We start from the raw sequence: 20,420 nt of genomic DNA on the forward strand, positions 1-20,420 counted from the left end.
TACTCTTGATGAGTTGTTATATTTTCAATATTGTCTTTATCTTCACAGTTGAACGGCAATTTCATGATGTGTGCAAAGTGTTAGGGTGACTTCTATGTGTCTTTAAAGAGCCCATGTCACTGTCTTCTGACTTATGAAGTTTCAAATTATATGTTCAAAATCATGCTTATCTTTAATTTTCAAAACCTAATCTGCATCTTTTTTCTCTAATTGCTGTTAAAACTTTCCCTTTAACATTTGTTTCCATGATTATGATATTTCTTAGTGAGTTCTGTCTCATAGACCAAGTATTTTAAACAACACATATATTATGCAGGTAAGGAAAGCTAAGGAAATGTCTAAGCATGGCGAGCTTCTAGCAAAAGCTCTCTTCGTGGCTTGCCCATGATGACTTCTAATTGGATTCTCACATGACAGAGAGAGAAACTCTGACATCCCTTCCACTAGTCCCACTAACCTACTAATTTTCCATTAATCTACGTTTCTGATCTCACTGAAATCTAAATGCTTCTACAAGGGCTCACCTCCTGACAGCCTCAGGGGGTTATGTCACAACACAAAACTTCGTTAAGACTCAAACATTTAATATATAACACCTCTATTCTATTTTGTGTGTGAGTGTGTGTGTGTGAAGAATTGTTATTTCCTTTTAAAATGTTTAAAAAGTAAATTTCACCAGTGCATTCTGAAATCATTTAAATCTGAATTTTTCTTAGAATTTGGCAAGGTAGTAGGGAATATTACAATTTTAATCTAATTGCTATAGGTTTCTTTATATTTTCTGTTTTTTTCTTGTCACTTTTGATAGCTTGTGTCTTTCTTGAATCTGTCCATTTTGTCTAAACTACTATACTTAATTACTTGCCATGCAATTGTTCACAGTATTCCCTTATATTCACTGTATTCTGTAAGGGCAATGGTTATGTATACTCTTTCATTCCATTTTATATTAGAGCCTTCTATCTTTTTTTTCTCAGCCATCCTAGCTAATGGTTGCCAATTAATTGTGTTGAATTTTTAAAAGAACAAAATTTTAAGTTAATTATATTTCTCTATTGTTTTTTATTTTCCATTTGCTGTTAGATCATATTTCTTTTTTTATAGTTTCTTAAGGTATAAAGTCATGTTATTGATTTGAGAGAAGGCTGAGCAACAACACATTCATAATGGCTTTGCATACCTTTAATATATTCATGGGAATCCAGAGGACCACTTTGGAGGGATGATCTAAGAAGCTTGTAATCTCTCACTCATGGCTTACCTGGATGGTCTGCTGAAGCAGGAAGTAAATATTCAGAGTTGTAAATGACCAATGAATGTTGAAGATGTATCACAAAAATACAAAAGTACTTTAGCAAATACTACATTTCTTCATTCCATGTGTTTAAGAATGTCTTTAATTATTACTTAAACATTAAACTGTCTTTAAATCAGACCAAGACTTTAAATAAGTTCAAACAGCTTTAAAGAATACATTTTTAAGAACTATAGGATACAGGTTTCAACCAAGCAGAGAGTATTAAGTACAAAGAAATAAAAATTATAATAGCTACTATTATATTTGAATCAACTACTAGATTTAAAAAATCACAATTGACTGAAATATATTCATTTAAATTATAGTCATTTACTCAGCAGCAAATTTGAACAGATCATGAATTTTTTACAGAGTAAAAAACAAAACAGAAAAAAGGGTATAAATAATACAGAATTTCAAAAAAAAGTAAGAAATTACATATTGTTACCTTAGAAGTAGTTGCTTATCACACAATCAAAGCATAAAAACTGGACAATCAAATATTTACATTACAAACCATTCTGTTTGATGAACTAACAAAAACGTAGTAGTATGATTATCTCTTGCACACTTATACATGCAGTTATATCTTTTAGAGCACTTTATTTTCCTTTCATTATTATAATATCTATTATACATTTTGGATCTTAATTACTCTTTCAGTTTTTTATTATTATTTTTATACTAGAGAGACAATACAGTATTTACAAATGTGAGTTTGCTTTACTTCACTTATGATAGTCTCAAATTGCCTCCATTTACCTATAAAAGCCTCAAGATCATCCTTTTTATAGCTGAGTAATATTCCATTGCAAAAAATACCGCAATTTTTTCATCCATTCTGCAGTTGATGGGCATTTTAGTTGTTTCCAAGATTTAGCTCTTACAAAGTGTGCTGCTATAAACATAGGTGCACATATATTGATAAGACATTATCTTTTCAATTTTTCTGGGAAAATACCCAGGAGGGGAACAGCTGGATTGAATGTAACTTCCAATCCTAGTTTTCTGAGGAATCTCCATACTGATTTCCATAGGGGCTACACCATTATACACTCCCCACCAATAGTGGAGCAGTGTTCCTTTTTCCCCACAGCTTGCCAACATTTGTTATTGGTTGATTTCTTGATGGCAGCTATTATTTCCAGAATAAGATGAAATCTCAATGCTGCTTTAATTTGCATTTCTCGAATGACCAGTGATGGTGAACATTTCTTCATGTATTTATTTACCATTTGTATATCTTCATCTGAGAAATGTGTGTTCATCTCAGATGTGCATTTTTGGAAAGGGTCTTTGAATTTGGAGGGCTTGATGTTTTTCAATTCTTTGTATGTTCTGGATGTAAGTCCTTTGTCTGAGGGGTTGCTGGCTAAAATTCTTTCCCATTCTGTGGGTTTTCTTTTCACTCTATTGGTGATTTTGAAGTGCAAAAACTTTTTAATAAGATGAGATCCTAGTTGTTGATTCTTTCAATTATTTCCAATCAAGTTTGTGTTTTGTTCATGAAGTCTTTGCCTACCCCTGTGTCTCCAAGATTTCTACCAACTTGTCTCCAGTAGATTTAGTGTTTCTGTTTTAATATTTAGGACTTTGATCCATTTTGACTTCAGTTTAGTGCACGGTAGACACGGGTCTAATTTCAGTCTTCAGCATGTGGAAAGCCTATTTTTCCAACACTGTTTATCAAAGAGGCTATCCTTCTTCCAGTGAACATGTTTAGTCCCTTTGTAAAATATCAGGTGGCTGAGTGTCTTTGTAGTTAGTTGTGTTTGCATCACCTAATCTGTTCCATTGATCCTCAGGTCTATGTCTTTGCCGGTACTATGCTGATTTTATCACTGTAGCTTTGTAGTATAATTTCAGGTCAGGAATTGAGATGTCTCCTGTTTTGCCTTTGTTGCCCGGAATCACCTTTGCTATTCTAGGTTTCTTTTGTTTCCAAATGAATTTTAGGAATGGTTTCTCTAGATCTGTAAGGTATGTTAATAGTGTATTGATTGGGATTACATTAAAACTGTATAACAGTTTTGGGAGTATGGTCATTTTCACAATGTTGGTTCTTCCTAACCAAGAGCAAAGAATGTCCTTCCATTTTACAATATTCTCTTCAACCTCTTTTTTTAGAGTAGTATAATTTTCAGCATATAGGTCTTTTTTCATTTTCGGTTAAGTTGATTCCTAAATATTTCATTTTTTTAGATAGTATTGTGAAAGGTGATATTTCCATAAGTTCTCTCTCAGTGAGTTTTTTGTTTGTGTACAGGACAGCTATTGATTTTTGAGTGTTGACTTTGTATCCAGCTTCACTGCTGAATTTGTTTATTGACTGTAGTATTCTTTTAATGGAGTTTTTGGGGTCTTTTATGTAGAGTATCATGTCATCTGCAAATAGTCATAATGTAACTTCTTTGTTTCCTATCTTTATTCCTTTTTATTTTTCTCTCTTGTCTGATTGCTCTGGTTAATATTTCCAGAACTATATTGAACAGAAATGGTGATAATGGACATTCTTGTCTTGTTCCTGATATTAGAGTGAAAGTTTTCAGTTTTGTTCATTAAGTATAATGTTGGCTTTTGGTTTGTCAAATATCACCTTTATCAGATTGAGGTAGCTATCTACTCTGAGTTTCTGTAGGGTTTTTATCATGAAAAAGTGTTGGACCTTATCAAAATCTTTTTCTGCTTCTATTGAGATGATAATGTTATTTTGTTCTCAACTCTGTTGAGGTGGTGTATTACATTTATTGATTTGTGTATGTTAAACCATCCCTGAGTTCCTGGGATAAACCTCACTTGGTCATGATGTATATAGTCTTCTTGATGATTTGCTGCATTCTATTTGCCAGGATTTTGCTGAGAATCTTTGCATCAATGTTTGTTAGTGAGATTGGCCTATAGCTCTCCTTTTTTGGTTGGGTCTTTGTCTGGTTTTGGTATCAGAGTAATATTCGCCTCCAGGAATGAGTTGTTTCCCTTTCAATTTCATTGAAGAGTTTAAGGATTATTGGCATTAAATCTTCTCTAATTTTCTTGTAGAATTCAGCCGTGAATCCATCAGGACCTGGGCTTTTTTGTTGTTGGTAAATTTTTAATCACATTTTCAATTTCAATAGCTGATACTGGGTTATTTAAAATTGTTATATCTTCTTGATTGAGCTTTGGTAATTCATACACTTCTAGAAATCTGTCCATTTCCTCTTGTGTTTTCCACCCTATGTGAGTAAAGATTTTCAAAGTAGATATTCATGATCTTTTGAATTTCCATGGGATCTGTAGTAATCTCTCTCTCTCTCTTTCAATCCTTATTGGATGAATTTGCTTTTTCTTTCTTCTTCTTGATAAGATTGGCTAGAGATTTATAAGTTTAGTTTATTTTCTCAAAAAACCAGCTCTTTGACACATTAATTCTTTGTATTGTTTTTTACTCTCAATTACATTAATTTCTGCTCTGATCTTTATAATTTCCTCTCTATTTGGGTTTTACTTGCTTTTCTTTTTCTAGAAGCTTGAGATGTAGCATTAGATTGTTTTTTGTGCTCATTTTGTTTTCTTGATTTGGCAATTTATGGCTATATATTTCCCTCTTAGGGCCACTTTCAGTGTGTCCCACAGGTTTTGATATGTTGTATCTGCATTTTCATTGAATTATAGGTATTGTCTAATTTCTTCTTTAATTTCACCTGTAACCCACTGATTGTTCAGGAGGCTATTTTTTAATTTCCATGTATTTATGCAGGTCTTGCAATTTCTTTTGCCATTAATTTCCAATTTAAGTGCACTATGGTCTGATAATATGCATGGGATAATTTCAGTCCTTTTACATTTACTTAAGAATGTTCTATGGGCTAATATATTGTCTATTTTGGAGAATGTTCCATGCACAGCTAAGAATGTGTATTCTGATGTGGTTGGGTGAAACCCTCTAAATATCTACTAAGTCCATTTGTTCACAGGTTTGACTCAGTTGTTATTTCTTTACTGACTTTTTGTCTAGTTGATCTATCTCTTTGTGACAATGGGGTATTAAGGTCCCCAATTACAATTTTTTTTTCCCTTTTTATCGGTACCGGGGATTGAACTCACGACTGCCTGCTTACAAGGCAGGCGCTTATGCCACTGAGCTAAATCCCCAGCCCCTCCCAATTACAATTGTGTTATTTGGTTTTTCATGTTCATGATTATTTGTCTTATTAACAGTTGGGTGCTCCTGTATTTGGTGCATGTGTTTATGATTGTTAGCTCTTCTCCTTGACTTATTCCCTTGACAAGTATGTTATGACCTTCTCTATCTCTTTTGATAATTCTTGGTGTGAAATTCACATTGTCTGCAAATAACTACCCCTGCTTTTTTCTGGGTTTCTGTCACATGGAATATTGTTTTCCATCCTTTGACTTTTAGTCTCTGAGTTTCCTTTTTAGTCAGATGTGTTTCTTGTATACAGCATATTGTGGGATCCTGTTTCTTGATCCATTCTGTCAATCTATTTCTTTTAATAGATGAATTAAAGCCATTTACATTGACGGATATATGTGATATGTATATCTGTGATATATACTGATATGTGCTGGCTCAAATTTGTCATGTTATTTTCCTGCTGTTGGTTTTCTGATTTCCCCCAATATTTAATTGCCTTCCATGTCCAGTGGTTTCTTCCTTTGTTGTTCTGGAAATTGTAGTCATTTTTATCTCTACCTAATATGTCTTTCAGTACTCCTTCTAGGGTTGGTTTAATGGACATGACTTTCTTCAACTGTTCTTTGTCATGGAAGTATCCTATTTCTCCATTAAATTTCAAAGAAAGTTTTGCAAGGTACATCAATCTGAGTTGAAAGTTGTTTTCCTTTAGGGCTTGAAACAACCCACTCCAAGCTCATCTTAACTTGAGGGTTTGTGGGGAAAAGTCTGCCATTATTCTAATGGGTTTTCCTTGATAAGTGAGTTGTGTCTTTTCTCTAACAGCTTTTAGTATTGTTTTCATGCTGTGCCTGGATCTTAATTATTATATATCTGGGTGTAGAATTATGTTGGTTGGGACTGTTTGGCATTCTATATACCTCACTTATCTGCATATCAGATTCCTTTCCCATGTTTGGGAAATTTCCTACTACTTCTATAAATAGCTTGACTCCTGCATCTTCATTGATGCCTACTAGCCTTATATTGTTTCTCTTGGCATCATCTTGACACTGCTGAATTGTCATTTCATTCTGATTTATTTTTAAAAGTTGTATCTTTTTGTGATTGCTAGCTGCAATCCTATCCTTAAGGTCCAAAATTCTGTCATCAGCTTCATTTGAACAGTTTCACCAGCTTTCAATAGAATTTTTTATTTTCTATATTGTTCATTCGTTTCAATCATTTTCCATGTGCCTGTACTTTTATCTATGTCTTTTCTAGCTACACTGAGCAACTCCTTTATTAAGGTTGTCATTTCCATCTTTACATGAGAAACTATTTCTAATTTGAATTCCTCTATAGCCTCATGGATTTGTTTATTTCACTAGGTATCTTTTCAGAGATTCCAGTTGCATGACTTTTAAAGTCCTCTATTTCAATGTCTCCTGTACTTGCTTCTGATGGACTACAAGTTTGAGATTTCATTTTGCTTTTTCATTTTGTCATTTTCACCTTTTGGGCTAATATTTGGTCTTTCAATCCCACTAGTCTCAACTGTCGGTAGTATATATCATAGGGGCCTACTGTGTGGTTGATGTTTGTCCGATTGCTGGGTACCATGATGAAGAGGGCTAGTCACCTGAATTCCTTCTACAAGACCTGTTGGGTGGCTCCTATATTCCTCCTACACTGACAAGCCTAGGAGTATTGATGTAAGTCAACCCTTAGTTCCCACTGTTACTATGTCTTCAGGTTGTTCTAGGTCACCAGATCTCCCTGTCTATAGTGTTTGTCTTGTTTGGGTCCATACTGTGTCACTGGGTGCCTTTAAGCCCTTTTAATTTTCTCCAGTTTGGGTGAGGCCTTATTGGCACACTCCTCAACTCACCTGATGTTCTGTGTATGGAGGAAGGACTCACCCACACTCTTGTCAAGCTCACCAAAACTTTTCTACTGCTCCTGTTTACCCACTGAAGACCTCTATTTTAGGGGCAAGCTCACCATACTGACGGGTGCCTGCTGAAGTCTTCTGTTTGGATGAGGGGTTACTGAGTCTCCCATCAACCCAGAAAGATTAATCCACTGCATTCCAATGTTCTGGGAGGAGGAGGTGCAGTCGAAGATCAACAACAGTACTAGGTCTAGAAGGTGGGGCTGGGAAGCCCCTGAGAATGGGAGGGTGGGAAGGTGGTGTGGAAGTGGCCTGCCCTCCAAAGTGGAGGTCTGGGGTCTGTGATGGGAGGGTGAGCATGGAAGCAGCCTGCCCTCCAAAATGGAGGTTCAGGATGGTATGTGAATTTAAAGATAGGTCAGCTTACATTATGAATGCTGAGGAATGTAAAGTAAAAGAAAGCCTCAAAGACCCATGGGACACTATAAATACCAGCATTCACATACAGTCTCAGAAGGACATGGCAGAAAACCATTAGAAAAAACATCTGAAAAAATAATGGCTGAAAACTTCCCAAATTTGATGAAAAACAATTTATCATTTCTATGAAGCTCCAGAGCCTCCAGATAGAATACGCTCAAAGATACACATCCTGAGAAACCTCATAATCAAAACATTAAAATACAAGGACAAAGAGAACCTCTGCAAGCAAAGTGAATCATCACGTACAAAAGCATCTCAAGAAAATCTTCGGTTGACTGCATATCAGATACAATAGAGCCCAAAGGCAGTAGAATAACAAAGTCAGAATGCGGAGTGGAAAAAACAAACAAAAGCAAACCCTGTCAACCAAGAATAGTATTTTTACTGTCAACCAAGGATGATAGTCTCAGCATAACAGAAAAATTAAGACACCTGAGTGTTGCTACATGAAATGCTCTATCTGAAAAAAAACTGCTAATGGGAGTCTTGCATTTTCAGTAATACTCTGGAGCATTAAATGTGACAGTATGTCTAAAATAAAGTGGAGCACTATGATGGCTACTTTTAGGTATCAATTTGACTAAATAGTGCCTTGAAAGCTGAATCATATTATTAATGGATTCTGTCATCAAAGTATTTCTGGAGACAGGTGTGCATCTGTGCACTGAATATGGAGGTTAGTTTCCTCTCTGAAACTGAAGCACATCTCTCACCTCTGGGTATCAGAATTTCAGGTTGTCTGACTTTGAATACTGACAGCCCTGTGGATTTGCAGGTCTTTGGTCAGAGAAATACATCACTGGTTTTGCTGATGCTAGAGTTTTTGGATTTGGACTATTTCCAATATCCTTGGGTCTCCAGCTTGTTGACCACCTATTATGAAGCTTATGGCCTTTATAAATATGCAAACTATCTCTCCTTTTCTATGAATCTATACTTCCTATTGGCTCTCTCCCTCTCCATCATCCTCTCTGAAGACCTCTCCTATAGGTCCTTTATAATAAGCAGTAACTTGGTAGTCTTTGAACCCCACTCCAACCCTCCCCTGAAAAGAATCCCTCTGAGCTATAAAGGAGGTTGAGAGAAAGGAACTGGTGGGAAACTGGTTCTTTACTGAATGCTCTAGCACAGTGGAACAGCTATTGAGGGAGGAGGGAGTGCCAGGAGGAGGAAGAGGACAAAGCTGTGAAAAAAACACAATCTGCCAAGTGAGTATCTGTAATACTACAGCCCAAGGTACTGTCTATTCTCCCATTTAGGTTTTTATGATTTTTCCTTTGGCAAATTCCTGTAACTCTTAACATTATTTTATACCTTTTATTGTTAGTAAGTGTTCTTTCACTGTCACTCGATTACTGTGGAGGAAATCCAGAAATCATTAGGTTCCTTTCTTTGGGTTTTCAAGATGTTGAAAACAAGCATCTGCAAATAGCATGTTACTCTTATGCCTTAAACTTTCATTGTTTCCCTATCCATTTACCTAGGCAGTAACTCATAACATTGATGATTGCAGAAATCAGTGTTTCACTCCTTATTTGAAAGCATTTCGAGTTGCAACTTGACCATAATCCTCACTTTAGGTTGAAACACTCTAAAATTACTCTGCAAGAATTCTTGTTACACCATAAAAATGTCTTTACTAAGAACATATAAATGTAGTAAATTCTTACCTTGTTCTTAATCATGACTTTCAAAATACATGTGCATTAACATTTTTCCTACACTATTTTCTCTAAAGTTTACATTGCTGTAAATATTCTTTTTAAAGAAGAATATTCTTAAACTTGGGAGCACTGGTTAGTATAGGTTGTTTTGGATTCTATGAGGACTCCATCAAACACCTTTTCTAGGATACTTCTCAACTGTCCAGTTCTTAAAGGAAGCACATTTAAACCAATGAGTATCAAAATAAATGGTCTCAACTCTGCATTGTAGGAAAACTTTCTACTAATGGTACTCTTTAATCAGCAACAATGCCTTGAAAAAGTTGATTTCCTCCAGCAAGTTGCCAGCTAGGTTCCCCGATGAAGTCAAGATACTCCACTGGGAGTAAGGATTCTAAACAAGTACCCCAAATAGGTATATCCCAACTTAAGTAAACAAATGAATAGTAAAGTGGAACCGTTGTTAAGCCAGTTAGTTGTATGGAACTTATATTGTGCTTTCATCTCACTTCCATTCTCTCCTATGGCAAGAACTCCATTTCAAATGACTAAAATGGTAAAAGAACTATAATCTATTTTCTATTTAACTTGGACATAACTTCGCCATTTACCTCACTTTAATCCTCCATAAATTGTCTTTTAGCATAATTTATCCAAAATTATTTTAATTATACTTCTCATTTTTATACATACACGTCTACACTGGCAAATTTATATGTACACAACTTAGTTTTAAACTCATTTACACAGATAGTACATATCAGAAACTATAAAACTAATGTTTTGTCATGAAAATCTCAAAGACCCTTACGGAAACTCAAGCAGCTGTCAGTAAACTATGGCTGTGGGTCAAACCCAGATTATTGTTTTTGTAAATTAATTTTAACAAAAGTCACATTCATGTATGTATTGCCCATGGCTTGCTCTGTATTATGAGATTTGGTTAGTGTGACAGTGATTCTACATACAATAAGGCCTAAATTATAATCATTTGACACTTTGACACCTGAAAATACTGACTCCTTTATGGAACATAGTATTTTCACAAAAAACTACTACATTTCAATCTGTGATACTGCCAGGCATGGTAGTGCATGCCTGTAATCCCAGCACTCAGGAGGCTGAGGCAGGATTGCCATGAGTTTGAGGCCAGTCTGGGCAACACAGTGAGTTCAAGACCGGCCTGAAAGGAAACAAAACAAAACACTACACCCAAAGAAATTTCAATCTGTATTATTATAGTTAGCAAAAACTGAAACGTGAAGTTGTTTTTTTTTTTTTCTTTTTCTTTTTGGTACCAGACTTCAAACTCACATCCGCACACTTGCAAGGCAGGTGCTTATGCCGCTGAGCTAAATCCCCAGCCCCTGTGAATTACTGTTTAAGTAAATGTCAAATAGTGAGAGGCCCACTTCAATAGAAATGATAAACAGAAAAAATCAGTCCTCAACCTAGAAATCTGATTTAAAAAAGAAAAAAACTAACTTACGATTTGTGTCTGAATGCTCCCCCAAAGCCTAGCACAGTCAGGGAGGCAGGCTTCTAGAATTTATGATTAATTTAGGGTCCAATGTTGGGATTATGGGTGTGAGTGCTACATCTACCCTAGGGTGCTTTTGCTGTCTTCCACAGCCGTGAACAGTGGCCCCAGTGACCCCTTTGCCACGCCAACCTGCCTTAGAGACAACTGATTAGACTCAAACCTGCACAAACTGTGAACTACATAAATCCTTCCTCTCTTCCTTAATTTTGGGTGTCAGGTATTTATTTTGTCTCAAGTGAGAGAAAAGTAATCAACACATAATTCTTCACTTCAGTATAGTGAATGCAATTTGGAGAACCACTTTTAGTTCAGTTTTAGTCAAGAAAAAATAATGGATAGAGGGTTTGGGTTTCTTTTTTCCTACTCTTAACAATTCCTAAACTACAAAACACAAGCTCCTACTCTCATATCTGGGTCATGATTTTAAATGAATTTAAAAACTTTAAGACAAGAACTGTATATCCCAACATTGCATTTATTTTTGTGGTATGGCTATTCTGAAATGTACATTCATAGTGGTATGAGCTCCCTTCTCTCTATTCACAGAAGGCAACACCTCATTACTGATGTATCCGTAACAATAAAATTTCAATTTTATTTCTAACAGTGCCCTGAAAAGCATAAAACTCTCTGTGGTTTACCTTGACAGCAAAACCATAGAGAGATCACAGTAAATGTGATCTTTCTCAAACAAAATTTCATCTATATTTTTTGGAGGAAAAGAAGTCCCAACACTTTATTTTGTAGTTTACTAGTGTTAAAAAAAATAGTTCCCCACCACTTAAAAGTCTACATATTTCCCGATAGAATAAAATTTCCATCAGATTGTAGCACAAAAAAACCCTCATATAAACACAAATTTAATGTAACTTTAATTGAAGGAAATGTTCATTAACAATGAAGTTAACAATGCTTACCATTCTTTAAACATGATATACATTAATATATACTATATATTTCCAATTAACTCCATTCTTAGGCTCAATTTAAGAAACACAATTTTAACAGGTTTCATACAAAAAAATACTTCACTAAGAAAGTAGATAAACTGCACAAAAACAGTACGAGTATCATCTGCATAGCAAGATAGCTTGAAGCATCTATGTATGGCTTTCTTTAAAATAAAACTATTAGGGGAATGGGCCCATTTGGGACCTACTGTTACAGTTGACATATGTAAACTGTTTCACATCTTTTTTAGGCACTTGCTAATAGTGTTCAATCCCTGAAAAATCAATTTACTTAAAAAAATCTACATCTGACATAAAAACCAAGAAAATAAACATGAGTAAAGCCTTGTAAATATATTCATTTTAAATTAAACAACCAGTTTTATTAGTGCATGCACAGAACTAAACTAATTTTTTGTCAAAAACTTTCTGTGCAAAATTTACATAACAAAGTACAAAATTATGTACAGGTTTAATTTGCTATATACAGAAAAAAAGCCCTGAAGTTTTTATCCAATTAATGAAAATATCATTAACTTATAGTTAACAATGTAACAAAAATTATATAGCACATAATTTTGTGATAAGAACTTTATTATCCAATGATCCAACAAGACAACGCAAGCCTGAAAGATGAAAAGTATGTATCTACTGATTCTATTCTCATGAAAATGTTCATTTTGAAACTCTAGCGGGCATGTCCCTCAGGAATCTAAAGTTTTATGAAGTAACACTGTGTCCACTGTTAATGCTTTCCCACTTTCAAAAACCTATTTTTAGTATGTATTTACCCGGGCTGTTAGTCATACCGAAAAGTTGCTAACAAAAGTGGTTTGGCTAGCTGGGCCTGGTGGCACATGCCCATAAGGCTGATGTAGGACGACAGTAAATTCAAGATCAACCTGGGAAATATAGCAAGTTCAAGGCCAGTCTGACGTAGCAAGACCCTGTTTAAAAACAAACAAAAGAAATAAACACATATACACACACAGCCAAGAAGTTTGTCCTAATCTGGACGTTTACAGTGTTTAAATACTAGTAATTAAACATACAAATACGTGATCTACTTTGTTAATCGTTTCAAATTATGTGTAAAAATTTTGATTTTCAGGAGAATCCATTCCCTTTGAAGTGCTTCTATGTTCTATGGTTTTTAAAGGGACAACAACCATAAAAAAAAAAAAAAAAAGACGCTTGTTGGTTTATGAGGAAAAAAAACCTTAAATCAAGACAGGCATAGATCTATGCAAGAGTATGACTGGTAAATATAATCTAGTTTGCAAAAATGCTAGAAATGATTAATTGGATTTTAAAATTAAACAGACTGATTTTTTTTCTCAAGACTGCCCATGTACTGCAAAACAGCCATTTAGAACAAAAGAGAATCGCCTTGGAAAGGTGTTCTAATCTCTGACGCGGGACACAGTTTAAGACAAAACAAGATTTACTTGCCCAAAACTCTTAAAAGAACAATGTAACTATGATAACTTAAATGTACTTTGCAAAGGAGTCTAATATTCTTCAAATGAACTGAATTAGCAATGTAGAGCAACTTCTTTACTCAGTGTCTGTATATTTGTAAGTGATGAGAAACTCAGTTACATTGCAAAAGAGCTCTCCATCTTCACAGGAGCTGTACTTAAGACTAGTGGAAGCTGGTGGGAATGAAGTTGTCTGCCATTACCTGTACTAAGAATCCCAAAGGAACTAAACTGGAAAAACTGATCAAAATTTTCTTTAACCATAACTTCCCATAAATATTTTAAGAAATTAAATCAAGATACATCTATGATGGTGTTTTACTCGCAAAACTTATGTGTGTAATGGTAGCATTTTCAAGTACCACACAAAAGTTTTCACTCTTCCATGGAAGTATTACCAACTTCTAAAATATGGCAGGAACTATTCTGAGTAGAAAATGTCCATACTATGTTAACTAAATCCACTGTTTCCTTCTAATTTTGCTTTCTGTTAGTAACTTTGGTAAACTATTCTAACATATTCCAATCCCGAGTAGCTTCCATTAAATGTCTCTGCACATGACCAGCCCAAGCATCCTGATTGTCAAATACTCTACCACAAAACCAACAGTTAAACCTAGCTTTCAAGATATTTTCAGAGGTAGTTTTCACAACCTGGTAATTATTTTTGCTTGTCTTTTTGAGTGTTAGTTTTAGCACAAACCTTTCTTTCACAGAACTAACAGGTTTAAATGTTTTATGCCTCTTGGAAAAATCATCAAAAACTGTTTCAGAAGTGTTACAACAAATGGGTTCCTGTAAAGCACTTACAGTTCTTTTCGACAATGAAACCTTAACTATGTGTCCATTAAATTTAGTGACAGTTTTCATTACATTTGCTACTTCTGGTGTATCTGCATCAGGATGGTTCAAAACCACAACAGGTTGGTTTTTCCTAGGACATTTCACAAGCTGCGTGGAGCAAAAAGGGAAAAGTCGCAAAATTCTGACTGAATCTTTTGAAAGCCTAGGTCCACTAAATCCAAATGTTTCATGTCCATCTTCAGCTTTAGTCTTTTCCTTACACTTTCTATGCAATGTTGATTTCTTTCTTGGAGGTTCTTGGTAATTATCCTTACACTTTCGTTTACAGTTTCTGTTTCTAGATACAAAGGCAGTTTCAGAATCTTTGCTTCTTACCTGAGTTTTTATTTTTGAAAAATTTCTTTTCGAAGTTCTTTTGTTGAAATTTCTCTCAACTGTACAATTTGTTTTACACCTTAATACTCTAGCCTCTGGATGGTCACTGATACACACTGGTTCCTCAGAAGTTTCTGGGCATGTTGCAGTAGAAGTTATAACAATTTCATTCGCTGGCATCACATCATCCATTAAGAAAGGTAAGGCATCTCTAGAAGATTCCGGCTCTTTCTGCTCTATAGTCTCATTAGAAGGTACACTGTCTTTCTGAAATGAGGATACAGAGCTGCTAATTGGCATACTATTAGCAGCAGTAACATTTAAAACAGGGTTAAAGATTTTCAGCAGTATTTTTTGTGGTGTTCCTTCAGGTCTCTTTGGCTGTATATTTTGATAGTAAGTACTATTTTGAACTAACTTGGGCTTAAGCAACTCAGTGTTATTTGGCATCACACATTTCAACAAAACAGCTTGTTTGCCATCAGGCAAAAGGGTATAAAGAGGAGATTTTGGAAACTTTTCATTCGGCTGTTTTACTTCATCCGAGATACTCAACTTTGTGCTTTGCTGCTCAGACAACACATTAGTAGTAGGGACAACTTTCGCTGAAGAATTTGATGTTTTAATAACATAAGAACCTTTCAATGGCAATGTATTTTCTGAACTACTTTTCATGCTCAAACAACTGCCAATGCTGGAACAAAGCACAGGTGTAAGACAATTACTATTTTGTTCTACCTTTAAAAAAGATGTTTTGCAAGGCTCCTTATTTGTAATTCCACATGCTGGTGCACTCTCAGTTTTGAGAGCAGAACCACCTTCAGGTTTTTTATTAAATGTCAAAATAATCCCAGGTTTCTTGTTTAAAAGAAGAGAAGCAGGCACACCCTGTGTATTAACCAGTGGAAGTGGTCTTCCTGAAACAACATGGAATCCAGGCTTGTTAGCGACATGTAATGGTATAAAAAAACCTTTTGGAGTTTGAACAAATAAAGATTTTTTCTGCTCTGAGTTTAGAAGTGGATTCTGCATATATAAAGAACCTGAACTTTGTGTAGTGGCTCGTAATTTGTCTTTTACAAGCTGCTGTGTTATTATTGCATCTGACTGAGTCTTAAGTAATGTGCTAATACCTGAAATTCTAGGTGTCTTCTCTGAATCTCTAACATCCTGTGAAACTGATAGCACTTGTTTATCTTTTCCATTAAATTTTAAATTTAGATCATTTGTAGCCATACTAACACCAACACTGCCAGATGGACCTGGGAAGACACCTTCTACTTTGATGCCTTTTGATGATTTAACTACTGTTCCTTCTCCCTCGTGTTTTTGAAGTGACTGGTCACAATGAAGTATCAGGCTTTTATTTGGAATTTTAGAGTCTTGTTTTATATATTTTGGTTTTAATTCCTCCTGAAGTAATTTGTTTACTTCAGGTGGCAAAAATTCTGATGCTTGTTGGCTCTGGAGAGAGAAAACAGATGTGATCCTAGGCATAAGTGAATCAGCACTAGAAAAGTCATTCCATTTTGGTTGTTCAACCACACACTCTAAATTTTGGTTTTCATTAGTGTAGAGGTTTTGTCCATCAGTATTTTGTCCTTTTTCTAAAACACATGGCTCTTCCATTTCAGCTTTCATTTTTAGAGTTCCACCTTTATCATTTAAAAGGCTGACAGATGCTAATAGGCTATCTGGGTTTGAGCTCTCCTTCCTCACCAGTGATAGAACTGTCTCACTAATTTGTTGAACAGTTAGTTTGCTTGTTGAAGATTCTCTTTGAAAACTTTCACATAATGGTGTTCCTGAAAGCCTACGACGTTTATTACAGTTATCCACTTTTGAGTAATTATGGAAAGGTAACGATCCTTGGTTGGAGGAGTCAACACGTATCTCAGAGTTGACATAATTAATGCAATAGTTATGCATATCTCCATTGCTATATACATTTGGTTTGGTACTACGGTTGACTTTATCCGGACTTTTATTGATGGTATTTAATATTTCGGGATGATGTTGAGTGATACGATTTCCCCATAAGTCAACAGTATCTCTTCCTTCTACTTTTGTGGTCAAACTCACTGATGTGCTAACCAGTTCTGGTGATGCTGGCAAAGAAGACACAGTTTTATTGTAATCCACAGTCTGAAGCATATTATTCTTTTCATTCATCAAAGCCGTTTCTTTTTCTGAAATGACTTTCCCTGAAAGTGTAGGAGATGAATATGAAAATGGAGTTGTTTTCACATAAACTGGATCATTTAAATCAGTTGTCACTCCTGTCAAAAATCCAGTGGTATCCAAAGTCTGGGGCTGCAAATTAGCAGTACTGTCCTTTGCAGCATCTGACTGTGAAGCTGATAAATATAAATTCTGCTTATTGGTAGGCAACAACTTTATTACAATATGTTGTCTTCCATCCACCATCCTGAAGCCCATAAACTTAGCACTATAGTTTGCAGGAACTGTGATTTTATTATTTTTTACCATTAACACTGTGGGTCCTTGTAGAGCTGTCTTCAAGAAATCTGAAGTAGAATTTGATCTCTCATCAGCTCTATTACACTGTCCACTGTCTAGAAAGACTGGCTTTTCTGACTCTGACTCTGTGGGCATATCACTATTCTCACAATGTAGTCTCTCACCTAGTCTCTCACCTTTCTCTTCATTTAAATTCTCTTGACCAACATAACTTTGGTCTTCAGATTTAATCTGTGTATTGTTTATTACATTAAGCACTTGAGTGTTTTTGTTGATGCTTCTGTCACTTCCACTGTTAACTTTCTTACGTATCCAAAACGCCTTCCTGGATGTACCTATTTTATATCTTCTCAGTATTAGCTTAAGTCCTGCTGAAGTCTTTGCCATCCTCTTTTCATATTTATCTTTCTCCAGTTCTTCTTTTGCATATAAATGTTCTTTGTGAAAAGTTATAACATGTTTTACAAGATGGTCTTTCCTGGCGGCACCATAGCTACAATATTGACAAGTAAAAGGAAGACTACCAGAATGAACATGAAGATGCTTCTGAAGCTCTCCTTTGGTAAAAGACACATGTTGGCACTTACTACATTTATAATGAATGTCATTGTGTCTGTGAATGTGCTGAACAAATGTGCCAACATCCTTGGTGGAGAATATGCACTTTTCACATTGGAAATTACCATTAACACAGTGTGTGGATATGAAATGTTTCGTCAAGTCCAATAAAGTGTATACACACTCACTGTTACAAATGTCACATTTTACTAAAGTGCTTCTGTGGGTTTGGCGGTGTTGTTTAAATATCTGGAAGTCATTTGCTGAAAAACTGCACATTTCACAAGGATATGAAGGCAATTCACCATGATGCTGCATTTCAAAGTGTTTCTGCAAGTCATTTGGGCTATATCGAGTGTTATCACCACATTTTAAACAGCTGAAGTTGAGTATTTTTGCAGACATTTTTATACCCTCTTCTTCTGCTCTCTCAGATTTCTGAAGCAATGTGCATTCTTCTACACAGCTTACAGTCTTTCTACTGATAGATTTTCTTGCAGTCTGTGGTTTGCTACAAAATAATTTTCTGTATTTGTTGACTTCATGTTTCATTAGGACTTCATTTGGAATATTTACTTTCGGCAAGTCAATTTTTACATTTTTTAGTTCATGATGAGAAATACTTTCTGAAATTTTTGGTTTAGGTACTGATTTGACAGTATCAACTACCAGATTTTTCATTCCATATTCTATTTTTAGAGTAGTTTCTTCTTTATCACAAAATAACTTGTTCTGTTCAGATGGCATGATCTAATAATTTCAATTTCTTTTGCTCTGAAAATTCTTGATGCTATTTGTAATTTAAACAGGAAGCAGTATTCTGCTGAGACATCTTCAAAATAACCAAGATTCTGCATATGTCAATTCACCTAAAATTAAACAAACAATTGTAATGTTCATCACAAAATTAAAAGTCAACTTTGTATTTTTAAATTTATTTTGACAAAGTAGCAATGTTAACCAAACATACACATTAAAGATAATACGGAAGATCTGTTTTTTAAGTATGTCAAGAGCATCTTACCAACAAGTTCTAGTAGAAAGTAACAAACAACTCCCCCCCCCAAACAAACAATACTGACATGGAAGTCTAAAAATGCAAGCTCCAAATTCTTTGTCCATTAGTTTCTTCATCTAAGAAACTAAAAGCACCCTTTGATCAGTACCTTCAAGCTCTAAGATTTTTATAGTAAGATGATATGACAATTTTGAAAGAGGACTTTAATAGCTAAATCTTGAAAGCAGCCTAGGTATGTCCATAAACAGATGAATGGCTATCTATATACAATGGAGTACTACTCAGCCATAAATGACACATTTGAGTCATTTGTAGGAAGACAGACACAACTTGAGAAGATAAATAAATTAGAAACAAAAGGTTAAATATTGCACAGTTTCTCTGATATGAGAAACCCAAAATATGAATGATTTAGAAGGAAAATAAAAGACAAATGATAGGAAACAGTTGAGACTTTATGGAGATACAAAAGGGATCTGGGGATGAGATATGGAAGGAAGCAGGTGGGGAAAGGAAAGTAAAAAAGATCAAGATGTGGTATGTGTATATACCAATTCCTCACAATGAATATATTCATTATGCGTCACAAACTTACATAATGGTACCTCAGTTTACAAACTTAATTTGTTCCATAATTTTGGAAAAGATGGCCACTCCTTTGTGTGGGAAACATGGCCACGGTTGAGTTTGCAAGCAAAAACCAAATTTTGCCAAATGTTGTTTGTGAACCAAACTGTTTGCAAACAAGTGTTTATAAACCAATGTACCACTGTACTAATCATAAAAGGAAGAAGAAAAAAACTGAGTCAAATAAACTTCTTTACAAAATTAAAAAGAAAACCAGGGTTTAACAATTCATTTATTTGCTGATTGATTAATTGACCGTTTGAGACAAGGTCTTGCTTTAGGATCCACACCCAAGAGATTCTCATGCCTCAGCGTTCTGAGTAACAGGGCTACAGACGTGCATCATCGCACCTGGCTGTATGCAGTTAAGTCTAGGCAAGAAAATCCTAGAAATTTAAACTCCAGTTATATAATGTGGTTTGCCTATGCACCTGTACCTAATTTTTTCATTTCCTTATTTGATCATAGCTAAAGGCTCCCTTTACCTAACACAATAAAAATGAATAGATGAATAAAAGCTTCCTTCAATAAATATGAACTACAAAAAAAGGACATTTTCCACTGTCCCAAGTTATCATTACTAAATGGTTAAAATAAACAGGAAGAAATGAAAAGAAATAGCACAACTCTCTAATAACAAAGTCCATCTAACCTTGCTGGTTTCCTACCATTTTGGCTCTTTGGTTGGTGTCTGTTTGTTTGTTCACTGTCCCCAGAACTTAGACAGATGGAAAAAAAACAAAGAAACAAACAAACCCTCTCTCTATTCATCTCTATTTATTAATGCATTTATTCTCATGATTTTCCCTTTTTCTCCTTTTAAAAAAATATCACTAGCTCCATTTTCTTAATTTCTTCACCTGTAAAAGGGAAGGAAAAAAAATTACTATTTCCCTTTCCCTTCCTCTTTCAAAAGGCTGTTCTGAAGATTACATGAGAAAACATAAAACTATCTTGTACTGTCAGAATTGTAGCTACTATTAATATTGTATGTGATTACCACATATAAGACATGACAATACACAGCTGAGCTTAAAATCTGAGTAATAAAGTTTCACTATTAAAAATATCAAACTTGAGCCAGACATGATGGCACACTCCTATAATTCCAGCACTTGGGCGGCTGAA

General features: G+C 35.0%; 1 protein-coding gene across 11 annotated transcripts in view; it reads right to left on the bottom strand.

Moving 5' to 3' along the window:
- Positions 1-11,847: 11,847 nt before the first annotated feature.
- Positions 11,848-20,420, bottom strand: part of Znf518a (zinc finger protein 518A) — a 33,304-nt gene continuing 24,731 nt past the window's right edge. For 10 of the 11 annotated variants that reach the window (XM_063245148.1, XM_063245155.1, XM_063245152.1 and 7 more), the window contains one exon: positions 11,848-18,516. In XM_063245148.1, coding sequence (XP_063101218.1) covers positions 13,937-18,394 — 4,458 coding nt within the window. In that variant the 5' untranslated portion in view covers positions 18,395-18,516 and the 3' untranslated portion in view covers positions 11,848-13,936. The remainder of the gene's footprint in view (positions 18,517-20,420) is intronic. The other variant, XM_063245158.1, reaches the window with a different exon arrangement.

Source organism: Cavia porcellus, unplaced genomic scaffold (assembly GCF_034190915.1).
Source record: "Cavia porcellus strain 051 isolate PalLab524CR breed Dunkin Hartley unplaced genomic scaffold, mCavPor4.1 scaffold_2, whole genome shotgun sequence".
NCBI lineage: Eukaryota > Metazoa > Chordata > Mammalia > Rodentia > Caviidae > Cavia > Cavia porcellus.